We start from the raw sequence: 14118 nt of genomic DNA on the forward strand, positions 1-14118 counted from the left end.
CAGAACAAACAGCCAGGCAAGCTAACTTTCAGCACAGGCTGCAGGACGTTGCACTATCACAAAATAAACACCGTGCCTTCACTACAAGCTATGGGATTCCCTGATCCTGCACAGCAGCTTCATAACGTGGTTTGAATGGAAGAGGTAGGAGCTGTGTTGCAGCTGCATGGCAAGGGAAATAAGAGATGGAAGGATCTTAATAGATTATCCAAATATCTAGTAAAAAATCAGTAATGTTTAAGCTACATTACCTAGCACAGTGTAAACAAACTGCATGTCTTGTGAGGCTAAACTAATGTCATCAGGAAGGAAGTATTTCTGATCAGCCTCAAGTATTCAAAACGTTGCTCATCGGGCTTTGCCACTGATCCAGGTGGAATAAAAAGTTTGCAGAAGTAACATACTGTTTAGAGCAAGAGGGGACAGACTAAAAGAAAAGCTGAAACCTCATGACAACTTTCACAAGAACAGGAGTGCTACCTCCAAATTTCAGCTGAAGCCTTCTCACATGCCTTGTCACACTGTCAGCAGCACACTCCGGCACACCTGCAGGATTTCTCCTCTTTCTTGACAGCTGCATTTCAATAACAGGTCATCCAACTCTATTTTTCTATACATTGTTCATGGAGTGCCTAATGAATGAATATTTTAAAGTACTGTGAGTTTCTGGGTGACTCTGTGATCCTACAAAATTTGTCACTCAAGTACTTCCCAATCTCAATTCCTGTTTTGACAGCTTGTTTGAAACTGCCACCCAATTCCCCACTGGAGTTCATACACTCACTGCACCCTTGCTCTTCCCAGGACAGACATCTCCTTTCCTTCTGATCACAGATATGCAGAAGCTGTTCTGAAATCTTGTGTGTAAGTAATTAGATTTTATCACTGAGAACAGAAGTTACCACAAAAGTCCAAGTCTCAAGTGTCAGCCACTTACTGTGTCACTGTACTGCATTTAGCAGAAACAGCCTGCCCCAACTACATTTCATTCACCAAAAAAAACCCCAAACAAATCCAAAAACCAACCAACAAACAAACAACAACCAAACAAATCAAACCAAAACAAACACGCTAAAACACACAGATTGATGTCAAAAGTGACTAAAATCTAGCAGTTTTCTGTAACAACCTCTAATTTCAGAAATCAACAACTTCTTCATTTCAGTCATGAAATTGATGCAGAGATTGCATGACCCATGTAATGCTGGTTCCAGCTCTCCATCTGGACTTCCTCCAGTGTATCACAAACTCCCCTGTCTTCCTACATGGTTTATCCTCACACACAAGTGGTCATTTCCCATTTGATCAATGGGTCATCCTGAAAGACTTTGACTTATACTTCATTGTGTTTTGCCAAGTAAAGTTTCAATCAAATTTAACTGGCTTCCTTAGACCTCATAAGCTGCAGGCACTAGGGTTGTGGTGGTGGGCTGTGGGTCTCTGGGGGTGCAGAAGGGTAGCAATAAGCAAAAAACTGTACTAAACCACATAAAATAAAATTCTCCTTATCCTACTGAACCTGCAAATGCAATAACTAATCACCCCTATTAGCATTCTGCACGGCAGATGGAAAGTGGTTTAGAATAATGGGTGACTTTTTCCCACAAGTGGAAAATTCCAATGTACATTTGGATGTAAAATTTTTACTGATTCTGAAGTTAGAATACTGAGCTATGAGAAACTGCCAGTTCAGAAGATGAAAACTACTGCCTCTTCCTTCACTTGCCAAGAGATACAGAAGTTAACAAAACTGGATCTCCTGCCCACAAAGCCATGCACCATTTTTTCCTAAAGATGCCAAGCTACTAAAAGTTGACTAGCAAAGATGAAGAGCCTAAAGTTAGCAGCAAAACAGTCTCTGGAAGCCAAGCAGGAATGAGTCAGAATCTTGTTGCTGGAAGGAGTTCTCTGAATCAGAAAGGAAGCTGGCTCAGCTCCCACAAGGCAGAAAAGCAATATAGCAAGCAATAACTGAATCTGAAAACAACACAGAGCCCAACAAGTGATCCGAATAGGGATTTTCTTTCTTCAGATAAAAAACACCATCTAGAAACTGGTTAAGATCTCAGGTCAGGAAGGGAAGGCATGAAGTCTGTAGAAGATACGTAGCACAAGCCCTAAGAATATATGGGTTGTGACAGTGCTATAATGTCTGGGAATTAGTAGGGGAACTGTTGGTCTATTAAATACCTTCCCAGAAAGTTTTCTAAATAAAGTAACTGAAGATAGGATATGCTGATTTCATATAACCACAAGACATAAGAGACAGCAGGATCAGTAAACTTCCGTGTGAGATCATCTTATAATAATGTCGCACTGCAAATGAAATGTTCTTTTTTTAAAAGAAAAAACCTGACTACCCATTTGAACAGCCGTTACTTTTCCAAAATGCCACTGAGCACCGCACTAGGTTCCTACAGTTTACTTCATGTTACACAAAAGGATGGACAAAAATGTGAGTCCATGAGTATATTCTGCACTGACAGAGTAGCATATCCTGCTAAAGATGCCAAAGCAAATCTTAAGAGGAGATTGAAACTGATGGTGCTAAAGTTCAGGTCGGATCTGAAGCTAAACATTCACCTTATTAAAAAAATCCCCTTGCTTCTGCCCACATTCTCTAATCTTCAAAACCACAGTGCCCCCTTTTACCAAGCTATGCAATTCTGAACACTGACTCAGCAAAGATCCCCATTAAGCAGCTACTCATCCCTCAGAGAACATCAATAATAGTACTTCCAAAGCAAGCACACACAAAAAGTCTTAAAAGTCCATTTTTGGCCTCCCAAAAATGGTTGGGGGATGTTTGTTTGTTTTTGTTTTTAAGTAAATATTGTAAGCTCAAGAAGTACTCAAAAACCAGAAAAAAACTAAAAGAAAACAATTTGGGTAAGATGGTTCTGAGTCTGGAGAACAGCACATGAAGTGTCTCAGTGAAGTGAGCCTTGCCTCCTGATGCTGCTCCAGTGTGCTGCTGGTGGCCCTTGCAGTCAGCACAACACTGACCAGCTCTCTCCAAGGACAGAGAGAAAATTCATCCCTGAACATGTGTTCTTTCCTTCCAAATGGCAGGTTTTTGGGTCAAATTAGTTTGAACTGTAGTTGGTATGGTATGTATATGGCCCAGACATGCAAGCAAGAGACATTGCCAGGACTAACAAGAAAAATACAAGTATAGAGAGAACCAAACCCAGGAGGATTCTCTCACAATAGGCTGAGTATCCCATAGCCTAGAAACCCATTTTATCAGATTAACTTCATGAATGATCAAAATCACACAAATAAATTAAAAATAAATTGAAGTTATTGAAGTCTCATTTGATGGCAGAGATGATTTTTCTCTTCTATAAGGGAGCAAAGGACTTCAATCTCTCATCAGCTCAGCATTAAACATCACCAACTTCCTATGTGAAGATGAATCACCATGATGCAAGGTGCCCACTGCAGTCCTGTCACAGTCCTTTTTTCACAGAAGACAAAACTATAGAAGCTCTGACCTACATGACAAACTATTTCCTCAAATTTCCCCTGCTGGTACTTGCCTTTGGTGTCTTCTACCATCCCTCCAAAGACATCAGGAGGAGACTGACTCAACAGTAAGGACACAGCGTGTGTAATCCAGAATCAGGAATACAATTACTGTTCAAAATAGCAACATTGCCCTTGAAAACAGTTGCAACTGAATTAATGACCAGATTGTTAGAGTGTTACCTCAACTTTGCCTCAGGCTGCTAATTAGCAAACAAGTCATTAATTTGCTGGTAACAAGTGGTTTCTCAGGCATTATTGCTTCTGACATCTTTAATTCACCACTCTTCCTGGAGAGCTTCCCCAGACAACTTTAACCTCAGTCCTTTACAGATCGGCCCCACACCATTACCACCAGCACACCACACCACACACACACTGAAGACAAAGGGAGAAAAACACAGCAGGAATAGGCTAAGCTGGGTCATTAATTAATATTCATGATGCCATTCCCAACTCAAGCCAAGGGGAGGGGAAGGCCAAAGGCACAAAAAGTTCTAGATTTTGGTGTGGTTCTGCCATTATTTGTAAATACACAATAAGATATTATGAAACCTGGAGAAACTTTGCTTTCACCACGGTACATGTTGGAATATGCAATTCCCAATGTGAGGGCAGAGATCTGCTTTTATTTTCAATGTATTCTCCACAATAAAGAGCTGCGAACTGAAATATTTCATGTCCTCTGATGCACAAAGTATGACTGGGGTTTGTTTTAACAGCTGCACAAATATCCACGCTTTTGAAAACAATCTGGATTTGGCCTGCCAACAAACTGATCTAAGGGCTTTACAAAGGCAACATTACTACAGAAAACAAGTGCTTTTCATGTAAAAATCGATAGCAACAGAAACATCTCTAACAGACTACATGGAGTTTTTGGCACCTCTGCCTTTGCTATTCAAGTCCTTGCCATTCAGATCTTATTTTTTAAATGCCCAAGTTCTACCAAGGTAGCGGTGAAGAAATGCTCCTGCAATTTTGAAGAGATACCAGTTTTTCAGCGCTAACAGAATTGCAATCTCAGTTCATTGGACTCATCTCTCCTCATGCATGAGAGGAAACACAATACTGTGAACATTAGATTGAATGTTACTCATTTTACTAACTGGGCAGAACAAAAATCTTATTTAGAAACAGCATCTTAGTAATCCCCAAGAACTGAACTTCAGAAAGGAGATTCAACAGCTTGGATAAAGTTCACAGTCTAATAAATTTTCAAGATTTAAAATTTGGTTCAAAAAAAAGAATAATCTGGCCCAATTAGCAAATTTATGCAAATCCACAGCACATATTCAACTTCTATTTCCACATGCCATATTCCTAAAGCAGTAGGAGAATATACGTTGCTAGGAAAGAGATTTTTTACAGAAAGGATGATACAGTACTGGAATGGTCTGCCTGGGGAGGTGATGGAATCAGCATCCCTGGATGTATTTAAAGAAAAACTGGATGTGGCACTAGGGGGCCATGGTTTAGTTGAGGTGTTAGGGCTGGCTTGGACTCGATGATCTTGGAGATCTCTTCCAACCTTGTGATTCTGTGAAATCAATGCACTGGTAAAAGTAGTTGCTTAATAATAGGTCTTCCAGAATTCATAAGGAAAATGTTAACGTGGTAAGGTAATGATTGAAAAACTTTGTGAAGCACAACTGAAAATGATCAAAACTTTCTTTCAGTAAAATGCACACCATGTAAAATGACACAAACTCAAAATTCACCCATATACTTTTACCATCTCCTGAAATAACTTCGAGGAAACTCATGCATCATAATCTCTTAGAGAATATTTTAATTTCCTACTAAGAGGAACTTTATAAAAGTAAGAAACAGAAAAGCTTTAACTAATAACCCATCTCTTTATTTAAAGATTATGAAACAGACTCTTTGCAGACAGAAGAAGAAACAACTAGCACAAACCAAGCACCAAGGGAAGAACAGGACTGGGATGAAGTCAAATAATTTTGGTGAAGGTATCATCATTGCAGGGCACAAAAGCACTTTGTTGAGGTAAGACTATGGATGAGCTTCCAGCAATAATCAATCTCTTATTCCTGAAATCTTTTAAATCCCTGTTGGGGAGGCTCTTAATTTCAACACTAAATTAATCATTTATCTAATCTAATGATAGGAGAAATCCCAGAGCAATTTTGTTTGAAAACTGTGATGTCTTTACCCTTCTCCTTTGGCTTCACAACTGTCCATATAATAACTGTTTCAGACCTTGTCTCCTGGACAGAGTCCTCTGTAGAAATACCCAAGGCCTCATAACTAGACTTCAAGATTAACAAACTCAACTATCACTACATAACAATTTTATAAACTTTATAAACAGATCTACATAAAGAAACAAAAAAGTTAGTTAGAATGACTAGATTGACTGCACCTAGAGAAACTAAGGGGCCATCAGCCTCATAAAATCTTGTGCAATTTAATCAAACCTTCATTTCCATGAGTACCAAAAGCAAGCCATATATTCCCTGTTGCCAGCAGACAATTCATCTACAAACTTTTTTCTTCAACCCTCAGTGAGTCAATGTGGTTTCCTATTTCATGTTCAGCCTGGAGGATATTTACTACTTGCTGGCTTCTCTAACATAATCCCCTTAAATACTCATTTCCATTAACTTTAAATATCTTAGGACCATTAAATGAAACTCTTACACGGTAAGTCCTATATGGAGTAAATATCTTTGGTAGTTTCTCCACTGGAAAGCTGCCTTGGATTCACAGCTGATCTCCACCAGGATAAGATACTGACATTCTTTATGCACTCTTTGATAACAGCACAAATCACATGCAGTCCTCTCAGGACAACATGCAAAGCAACAGAGTCATCACTAAGCAGCTTTGGAAACTGTTCTGAAACCTATAGGGAGATCTCAGACAGAAATTCAGCTTCAGAACAATTTTATCTTTTAACAGCTTCCTAATCCCCTCACACGACTCCTGCAGCTTTACCTTTTAGAGTCACACCCCCACCCAGGCCAATTCTTGCATCCAAAAGTAACAACTACAAAACTAAATAATTTTTAAAAAAAGTGATAAGACAACCTTCACAAAAGAAAAAAGTAAAAAAAAAAAAAAAAAACAAAAAAAAACAAAAAAAAAAACAAAAAAACCCACCCTCCAAAACAAAAACAAAACAAAACAAACCACCACCACCACCACACCAGCATTTTGAGGATAAATCCAGAGTGCTGCACTAAGCTATCACCTCTTTACTGATGTTTTTTTCCTTCCTCTTAACAGATCCAGGGACTGTAATAACATTTAATCCTCAGAAGCTAATGTAAATGTAACACTCAAAAGAAGACAAAGACAATGCAACAGAAAGAAAATTTGGCCACTGCATTTTGGGAGTGCTGCTTTATCCCTAGAGCGAGTGCATTAATAGAGCTTGGAATGAAATGTCATTTTATTCTCTGTAGCAGGGAGGGGATTAGCAAGTTGTCTTCTCTAAACCCAGTCTGAGTCATGGCTCTATGAACACTGAGAAAAGGATGTGGAACGAAGGGAAGGGTGGGGAGCATTGGCTTTTTATTTACACACTGCTTCCTTTGTGGGTGGTTACTGATGTGCGCAGTTTGCTAAACAGGGAAAGAAGGCAGGGGGAAGTTCTAGGTCCCCTGACTTTAATTCTGTTGCTTAACAAAAGAGAAAAATAATAATGCACCAATTATAACAACATAGTTGAGACAATATGTCCATGGCAACTGTCCAATTCACCACAGTATGCAAGCAGCAAGTTGCTTAAGGTGCAGAAAGCTGTGCTCAATGGTATCTTGTTGCTAGGATCTTTTTTCTGGGAGGAAATATAACAGGTTGGACAGAGCCTAGAACAAAAGAGAAGCAGGAACTCTGATAGGGTATGTGGAGATGAGAGCAGGCTGGCTTTAGGTGAAGAGGTGAGGAACAAATTCTATTGCACAATTCAGGCCATGCAGACATCAAGCCTTGAAGTGGAAACCAAGAGCTAATGACTGTGTCAGTGATTTAATATGAAGCTCAGCACTAAGTACTTCACTTCTGTTTTTATACAAAAAGAGATGGGAAGGTTTACTTGCCTACCTCACAGGCATGCTGTGAAGGGTCACTGGTGGAAAAGTGCACAATATTCCTAAATCCTGCAACACTTGACAATCACTAAGGAGTGGAAACAGTCTGTGGAACACTTGAACACTTGTGCAGAGCTGTAAGTGTTGATAAAAGAATTACAAAAGTCATTAAATGCCAAGACAACACTGGGGTTTTGTTTCAGATATTTTTTCTCTTTGCTTCAACACCAACTCTGAAAAACAGGGTACTCACTGTGGAAAGAGCCCCAAGCCTTATTTCCCTTTTCCTCCATCAGTTCTGCTGGTACACAGTGGCAGAGGAGAACAAACACTTGCTCTCACAACGAACAAGTGCCAGGGACAGGTCTTCACAGCGTGACAGGGATAACAGAAGCTCGGGAAGAGACACTATGGTGAAGGACATGGATCTCTGCAGATGGAGAAAGTACCACTCATGGTTTTCTTTCCTTAAGGAGATATCATAGTCCAGCACTGGAAACAGGCAGACCTATACTTCATTCATACTTCAGCTAATATTCCATTTCACATAATTTTGTAGGAGTGCCAGTTTATTCCTGCGAACCAAAGAACTAGACCTGCATAAATCAGTCTAACCTATCTTAGCACCTACTGTGCTTGTATGTCCAATATGAAAGAGGAAAACAGGATGAGCAAACTATTCTTTCCACTGAAGCCACAGGATCTTGTAGGTTATTACCATAAACAGGCTGTAGAAAGACTTGAATGTAGGATGCCCTAACAAGAGAACCTCAGAACACACAGACTTCAAGTCCTACCAATTGAGAATGGATGCCAGTGTAGGAATGAACCTTTCCCTGGCCCTGTCTCAGCTGTATCATGACCCAGGTGTGAGGCACAAGAACACTTTAGGAGTGTTTGTACAGTGTGCTGTACACAAAGCAGCAATCTGAAAAAGGTCACTGCATGCTGATGGAAGTAACACACTGCAGGCTGATGGGCGAAAAGCAATGATTCTTTCTGCATGTCCAATTATCAAAGGGCATTATCAGTCCCAGATCATGAACTCCAGTGCTCAGCTCAGTACAATCCTGGTTACTGCTGGCAATTTCTACTGTAAAGAACTAGATTGCATGATATTCAACTTCACCCTCAGTTTCACTCATGCCACTCGTCTTGTCCCTTTTCAAGACAGCCCCAGACAAAATTCACATTATGGCAGGTGTCTCTTTTTGCTGCATAGAAGACAGCCCAAGGAATCTGTCCCTTTATAATAGCTCAAGTTCATATTGCCATCAAATAGTAGAGCACTAGACAACAAGGCCAGAGTCCAGGGACTGTTAGATGACAAAGGCTCAAAGAAAAGGGGAAGAAATCCTTCACAGATCACAAACACACACTCTGAATCTTGAAAGAAAGAATTCATTAGCATTTGTGTTGGTCTCTACCACTAACCTTTGTAAGAAATGGTTGTATTCCTGAGTTTCCTACATTACTAGTCTTCATTTCCACAAGAAACAGAACAGGAAACGGAAACATCAGGAACCAACCTCCAGACTACTTATAAAAACTAAGGTAGTTACAGTCTGTAATAGTAAGTGAAGAACATAATCCCAGGTCCCTGTTGCTTCCTTTACCAAGTCACAAGGATAAATCACAACTACACAATTTCACGACAATTGATCACACATTTGCAGAAGGAAATCCAAGAAAAGATTCAATTGATCAAAGACTATAAGAACATTATGTCCCATGAATTTTTAAAATTTTATTTTAAAAGAGAATTTAGAATTCTGCTACGGAAAACAGGATGGAAATGCAAGAAATGTGTTAGCTGCCTTGTTTTGGCTTCTTTAGCAACTTATTGCTTGACTGTCCAAACAAAAACGTGAAATTACCACAGGTTATATGATGCTTTGGCAATCAAACTTAATTTAAAATAAAGACAGCACAATATACTGCACACCCCACTAACATATTCATCACTACTATATTATCTATTTATGCAATTAAATATTGTAGAGTCTGGATTGGACCCAACCGGACTACATATGCTGCTACTCCAGTTTATTGCATGTTGGCCAACTGTTTACCCAACTGAGATTCGAGTGCTGCTCTTGACAGCATAATTGCTGTAGCCTCATTAATATTAAAGAATTATAGAAAATATTTTTTCTTGGGCAGCTGTTAGTGCATGTGGAACAATAAGGAATATAACACTACTGGCAAATACAAATATAATTTTAACACTATATATGCTTATGCTAAAAAGGCAACATTAAAGGTCCACTTATTGTGCTAAGGCAAATAAAAAAGACCAGAAAAATCACTGTACCCATTCTAAGAAAGCATTCATGAAAATTACAACTCTAATTTGAAACTAACAGGGATGAGATTTAGACTATTTACCTCCTTTTTGCCTGGACAATGAAAACTTCAGAAGCAGTGCCATTCTTCCTTACCCCCATGCTGCAGTGTGTAGGTTAAATACAATGGGTCAAAGTTGGAATAGATTAAACATGTTCCATTCCTATTTTGAAAACCCTAGTAAATGTTCCTATTTAATATTAATTTTTAAAGTCCCTCTCATCTCCCTCATCCTTCCTTGCAAGATCTATCAACTTTACACTAATCTCTCTCAAGCTTGGCACAGAAAGAGAGCATGCCAGCTTACACCTCCTCAGCCCCCTCAGTACCTGACAGGAGGTAACTTCACAGTCTGTTTACAGGAACATCCAGAAGCTACACACAAAATGTTATGAACTGCAAGTGGAACTGCTGAAAAGAACAAACATGGCTCCTCACTTTATCCGCTCCTCTGCCTTGGTGGCTGCCTCCTGATACTGCTCGGATGTCAGCTTGTAGATCTCTGCATTCTGAAACAAAGAATAGAATGCTCAGCTCTAAAAATTAAAGGCATTACAGATCTTATTTGTCACAAAGTCATCTTCTATAATTAACAACAATTTCCAACAACAAACACAAGATGCAGTTAAAAGAACACCAGAAATACTTAAGAGTTGATTTTCTTTTCCGCAAAATCCATCGAGGCCACAACACAGCCTTCATCCCAAGGTTCACCTTTGTGAAGGGAAAGAGGGAGAAAGGCTGCTACCAACCAAACATGAGCTTTGGTTATTCCACATAACCACAAAAAACAAGGTGTTTCCAGCACAGAGTTATTTTGAGTTTGGTCATGTTCTGTTCTCTTCTTTCATTAATTGCTGTGAAGGCTCTTGTAAGTTACTAACACGCAAGTATCAAAATTGGCTGCTAGCACTGGAAAAATCCATTTTACATTTCAGTACTTCTACTTATGTTACTTATTCTTTAAAAGAAAATTATGCAGCCTGTTTCCCTTTTAACAACATAGGGAGGCGTATCAGGTCTCAGTTAAGGCACTGCCAAACAGAGTCTGGAGTGTCTTGCTGCAGGGCTTAAGAGGTTTGCATTAAATTCTCCTGAACTTGCACAGAAAGAGTTTTAGTTCACAACTGCTCAGTCACTAAATGTGGAGGATGAATTCCTCCTCTGGGCTGCAGTGAGGAGCCTCCCAGCACAATCAGCAGGAGGCAATGGCTGCACTCCCCCAGTGACTGCACTACAAGGTGTCATGTCACTAAACCGCTGAAAAAGCTGCTTTAGGAAAAGCTGCTGGACTCCACTGGCAACTGCCTCGCTCAAAGCTCATCTGCAAGGTTCTTACTCTGAAAAGGCACAAGCAGAAAATATGCAATAATCAATCAAAAAAAGGGACAAAATGGTATTGAAAGCAAGGACAGCTATTCATTTAGGGCTAGTTCGAGCTGCTATCTCGTCTCTCCCCAAATTTGGTCATTTTATATAGAAGACTATTCTTGCTCTTCTTCATTTATTTTCCCATAAATGCAGCTGTGGTCCTGCACATGATGAGCTGACACATTCTGTTCAGTGGTTGGAAAAAGGAAAGGACAGATATAACTCAAGTTCTATTAGTGGTTCTGCCACTTGTGCAATCTTGGGCAAGTCACCATTTTCCATCTGCAAGTGAGGGATAACAGCTGCCTGTATCTCTGAAGTTGTGTGAAGCTCACCTAATTGGAAGGTTTGTAAAGGTTTTCAGAGCCTGGGCTTGAAGGTGCTATATTTAAGCATTTTATGTCTGGTTCCTGGATTTATGTTACATACCAAAAGAAACAGAAGAGAATTTGCTTTTTCAAACTTTGACCTAGGAGACAGATTTAAACTGAGAAATCATGGATAGCTAACTATTTCAAAATGCATTTCACTGGCAAATTATCATTAATATTTTTGTTTACTTACTTGTTACAGAGTAGTCAAACTTCAATGCTATTAAATCCATTTTTCTCCTTCCTATATTGGAAAGTTCAGCTTCTAATGGTGCCTTTTCCTTTGGCCTGTAAACAGACCTCATGACTTACAGCTCCCTGCTGTTACTTATTCACACATGAAACCACAAGACCTGTGCTTCATTAATTAAATTTGCCATTAAAAATTAAATAATGTGAATAAGTAGATGTAAGCGTTATCTCCATTGGGCTTCAAAGGTCTCATAGTTTCTCCAATTACTACCCAAGCAATTTTCATATTTCATACTGTCTGATTTCTCAAAGGGACTGGATCTGAGAGATCAGAATGAGAGAAACGGGGAAAAAGAGAAAGCAATGGTAGCAAGTTTAAACATTTTTCAGGCAATAGGAAGTAGTCCCATCAGATACTATTAGCCTGCACCACTCAGCAGTGAAACAGCAGTGGGAGAGGAAAACAGGAACAAATATGTTGTATGTGAGACCCAGCATGAGGTCCCATTTAACCCACCAAAGGAAAATAATGATAGCCAACAGAATAATTTGCTGGATGTACTGTCGATTAAAGTGGTTGCAGCACAGCCTCACCTAGTTTATTAGAGAGAGTTCAACTGCCCAGTGCTTTGGTCAGGCTCATCTTCAACATCAACTACAGACATGGACAAAAATAGCTGGGAAAAGAACACAGGCTTTAGTCCTGAATTCTGAAGCTGCTAAAAGTAGGCAAATGAGAGCCTGAACAGAGAGGCAAGAATCTCAGTGAGGGAAAGGAGGAAATACTTGGTCTCAAAGCAGCCACGAGGCATCATGCAAAGATTGAGGAGGGGCATAGAACACCTTCAACCCACAGATAAAGCTGCTGAGTTCTAAAAATTAAAAGAAAACATCTTTCCACGTGATCCAACTGGGCCCTCTTGCTGTTGGTTCATACCTCTCCCCTTCAAATACTCTAAACCCCAATAAAACAGTATTTCTAAACTATGAATCAGCACCTTTAAATGCTTCCCCAAGTAATAAAAGCGGGGGACTACCACTTAAGCTGGAGTTTGTTCAACAAGTAGACTTTTTAAATACATTTTCCTTGACCTTTAGACCCTTTCCAACCATGGGAAAGTCACATTCCCTTTTGTCCTGAACATTAATTGAGCATCAAATGGGCTAAATGGGCAAGAGAAGGGCCTTTCAGCATGGGCACAGGCACAGCAGGTTCTGTGATCTGGGTCTTCTACTAACAAAATAATTTTCCAAAGATTCTCATCTATTCTACTTCAGACACAAGGTCTGTTTCATTTTCAGCAGTTTACCCACCACGCTATGGCAGGAGAGAACATTCCAATGACGTAGAACTTTCCTAAACCTAGAGGACCTAGAACCCCTAGAGGACTTTATAATGGAGCTTAGCAAATGAGGAGCTAAACCAGGAACCACCTGAGCACTTCCCCCAACTTCAGCAGGGTCACCTCCACACAAGGGCTACTCAGCAGGATCAAGGTGTGGTATTTACACTTGAAACAAAGTCTGAGCTTCCTGTAGTCTTAGTGAAGTCCTTTATCTTCATAAAACTATATTCAGTGGTACAGTAAAAGAGAGAACATTCCACACGAAATTACAAGACACGAACACTGCTTTTAATTTACTTTCACAGTATTTGATGCTTGAGATAAAATGGCAGCTCACAAAGAAAAAGTTGAACATGAGACCTCAACTATTATTAAATAAAGCTCCTGGCAGTCTTAGTTGCAGAAATAAGTTTAAAAACATGACCAAAGGACACCGTAAAGGCTCAAATAACAAAAGACACAGAAAGAATGAATGAACCACCTAAAATGTTTCACTTCTCTCAATAAAGCTGAGCCTTAGGGGAGTCAACTTCAGAACATTTGAGCTTTGTCATATGGGGAGAGAGCTCTCCAGAGAGGACAAACAAACTAAGCAAAGAAATGTTAGTTTGAAAGATTTTTCCCTGCTATTAAATGATGGTTTGTAGCAAATAATAAAAACACCAAGAAGTAGTAAAAATACATAACCAGAGCCTAAAGTGCAACAGAACCATTTTCCTTTACCCTGCTGTTTTTCTACAACAGATTTGCTGCTATACCCTTGCTCTCCACTCTTCCAAAACACCCTTGTGCTAAAAATTCCCTTCCAAAGGGAATCAATTTTAAAACCTAGAGCTAAATTTGGAGTAATTTTAATTCAGCATTTCTCCTTGGCTGCAAGCATGCAAAGAAACTCCAGCACTGACT

At 39.6% G+C, this 14118-nt stretch overlaps 1 protein-coding gene across 2 annotated transcripts in view; it reads right to left on the reverse strand.

The window, feature by feature from the left end:
- Positions 1-14118, reverse strand: part of CHCHD6 (coiled-coil-helix-coiled-coil-helix domain containing 6) — a 110759-nt gene that overhangs the window by 42865 nt on the left and 53776 nt on the right. For both annotated transcript variants that reach the window (XM_066326677.1, XM_066326676.1), the window contains one exon: positions 10371-10441. In XM_066326677.1, coding sequence (XP_066182774.1) covers positions 10371-10441 — 71 coding nt within the window. The remainder of the gene's footprint in view (positions 1-10370; positions 10442-14118) is intronic.

Source organism: Sylvia atricapilla, chromosome 11 (assembly GCF_009819655.1).
Source record: "Sylvia atricapilla isolate bSylAtr1 chromosome 11, bSylAtr1.pri, whole genome shotgun sequence".
Classification (NCBI taxonomy): Eukaryota; Metazoa; Chordata; class Aves; order Passeriformes; family Sylviidae; genus Sylvia; species Sylvia atricapilla.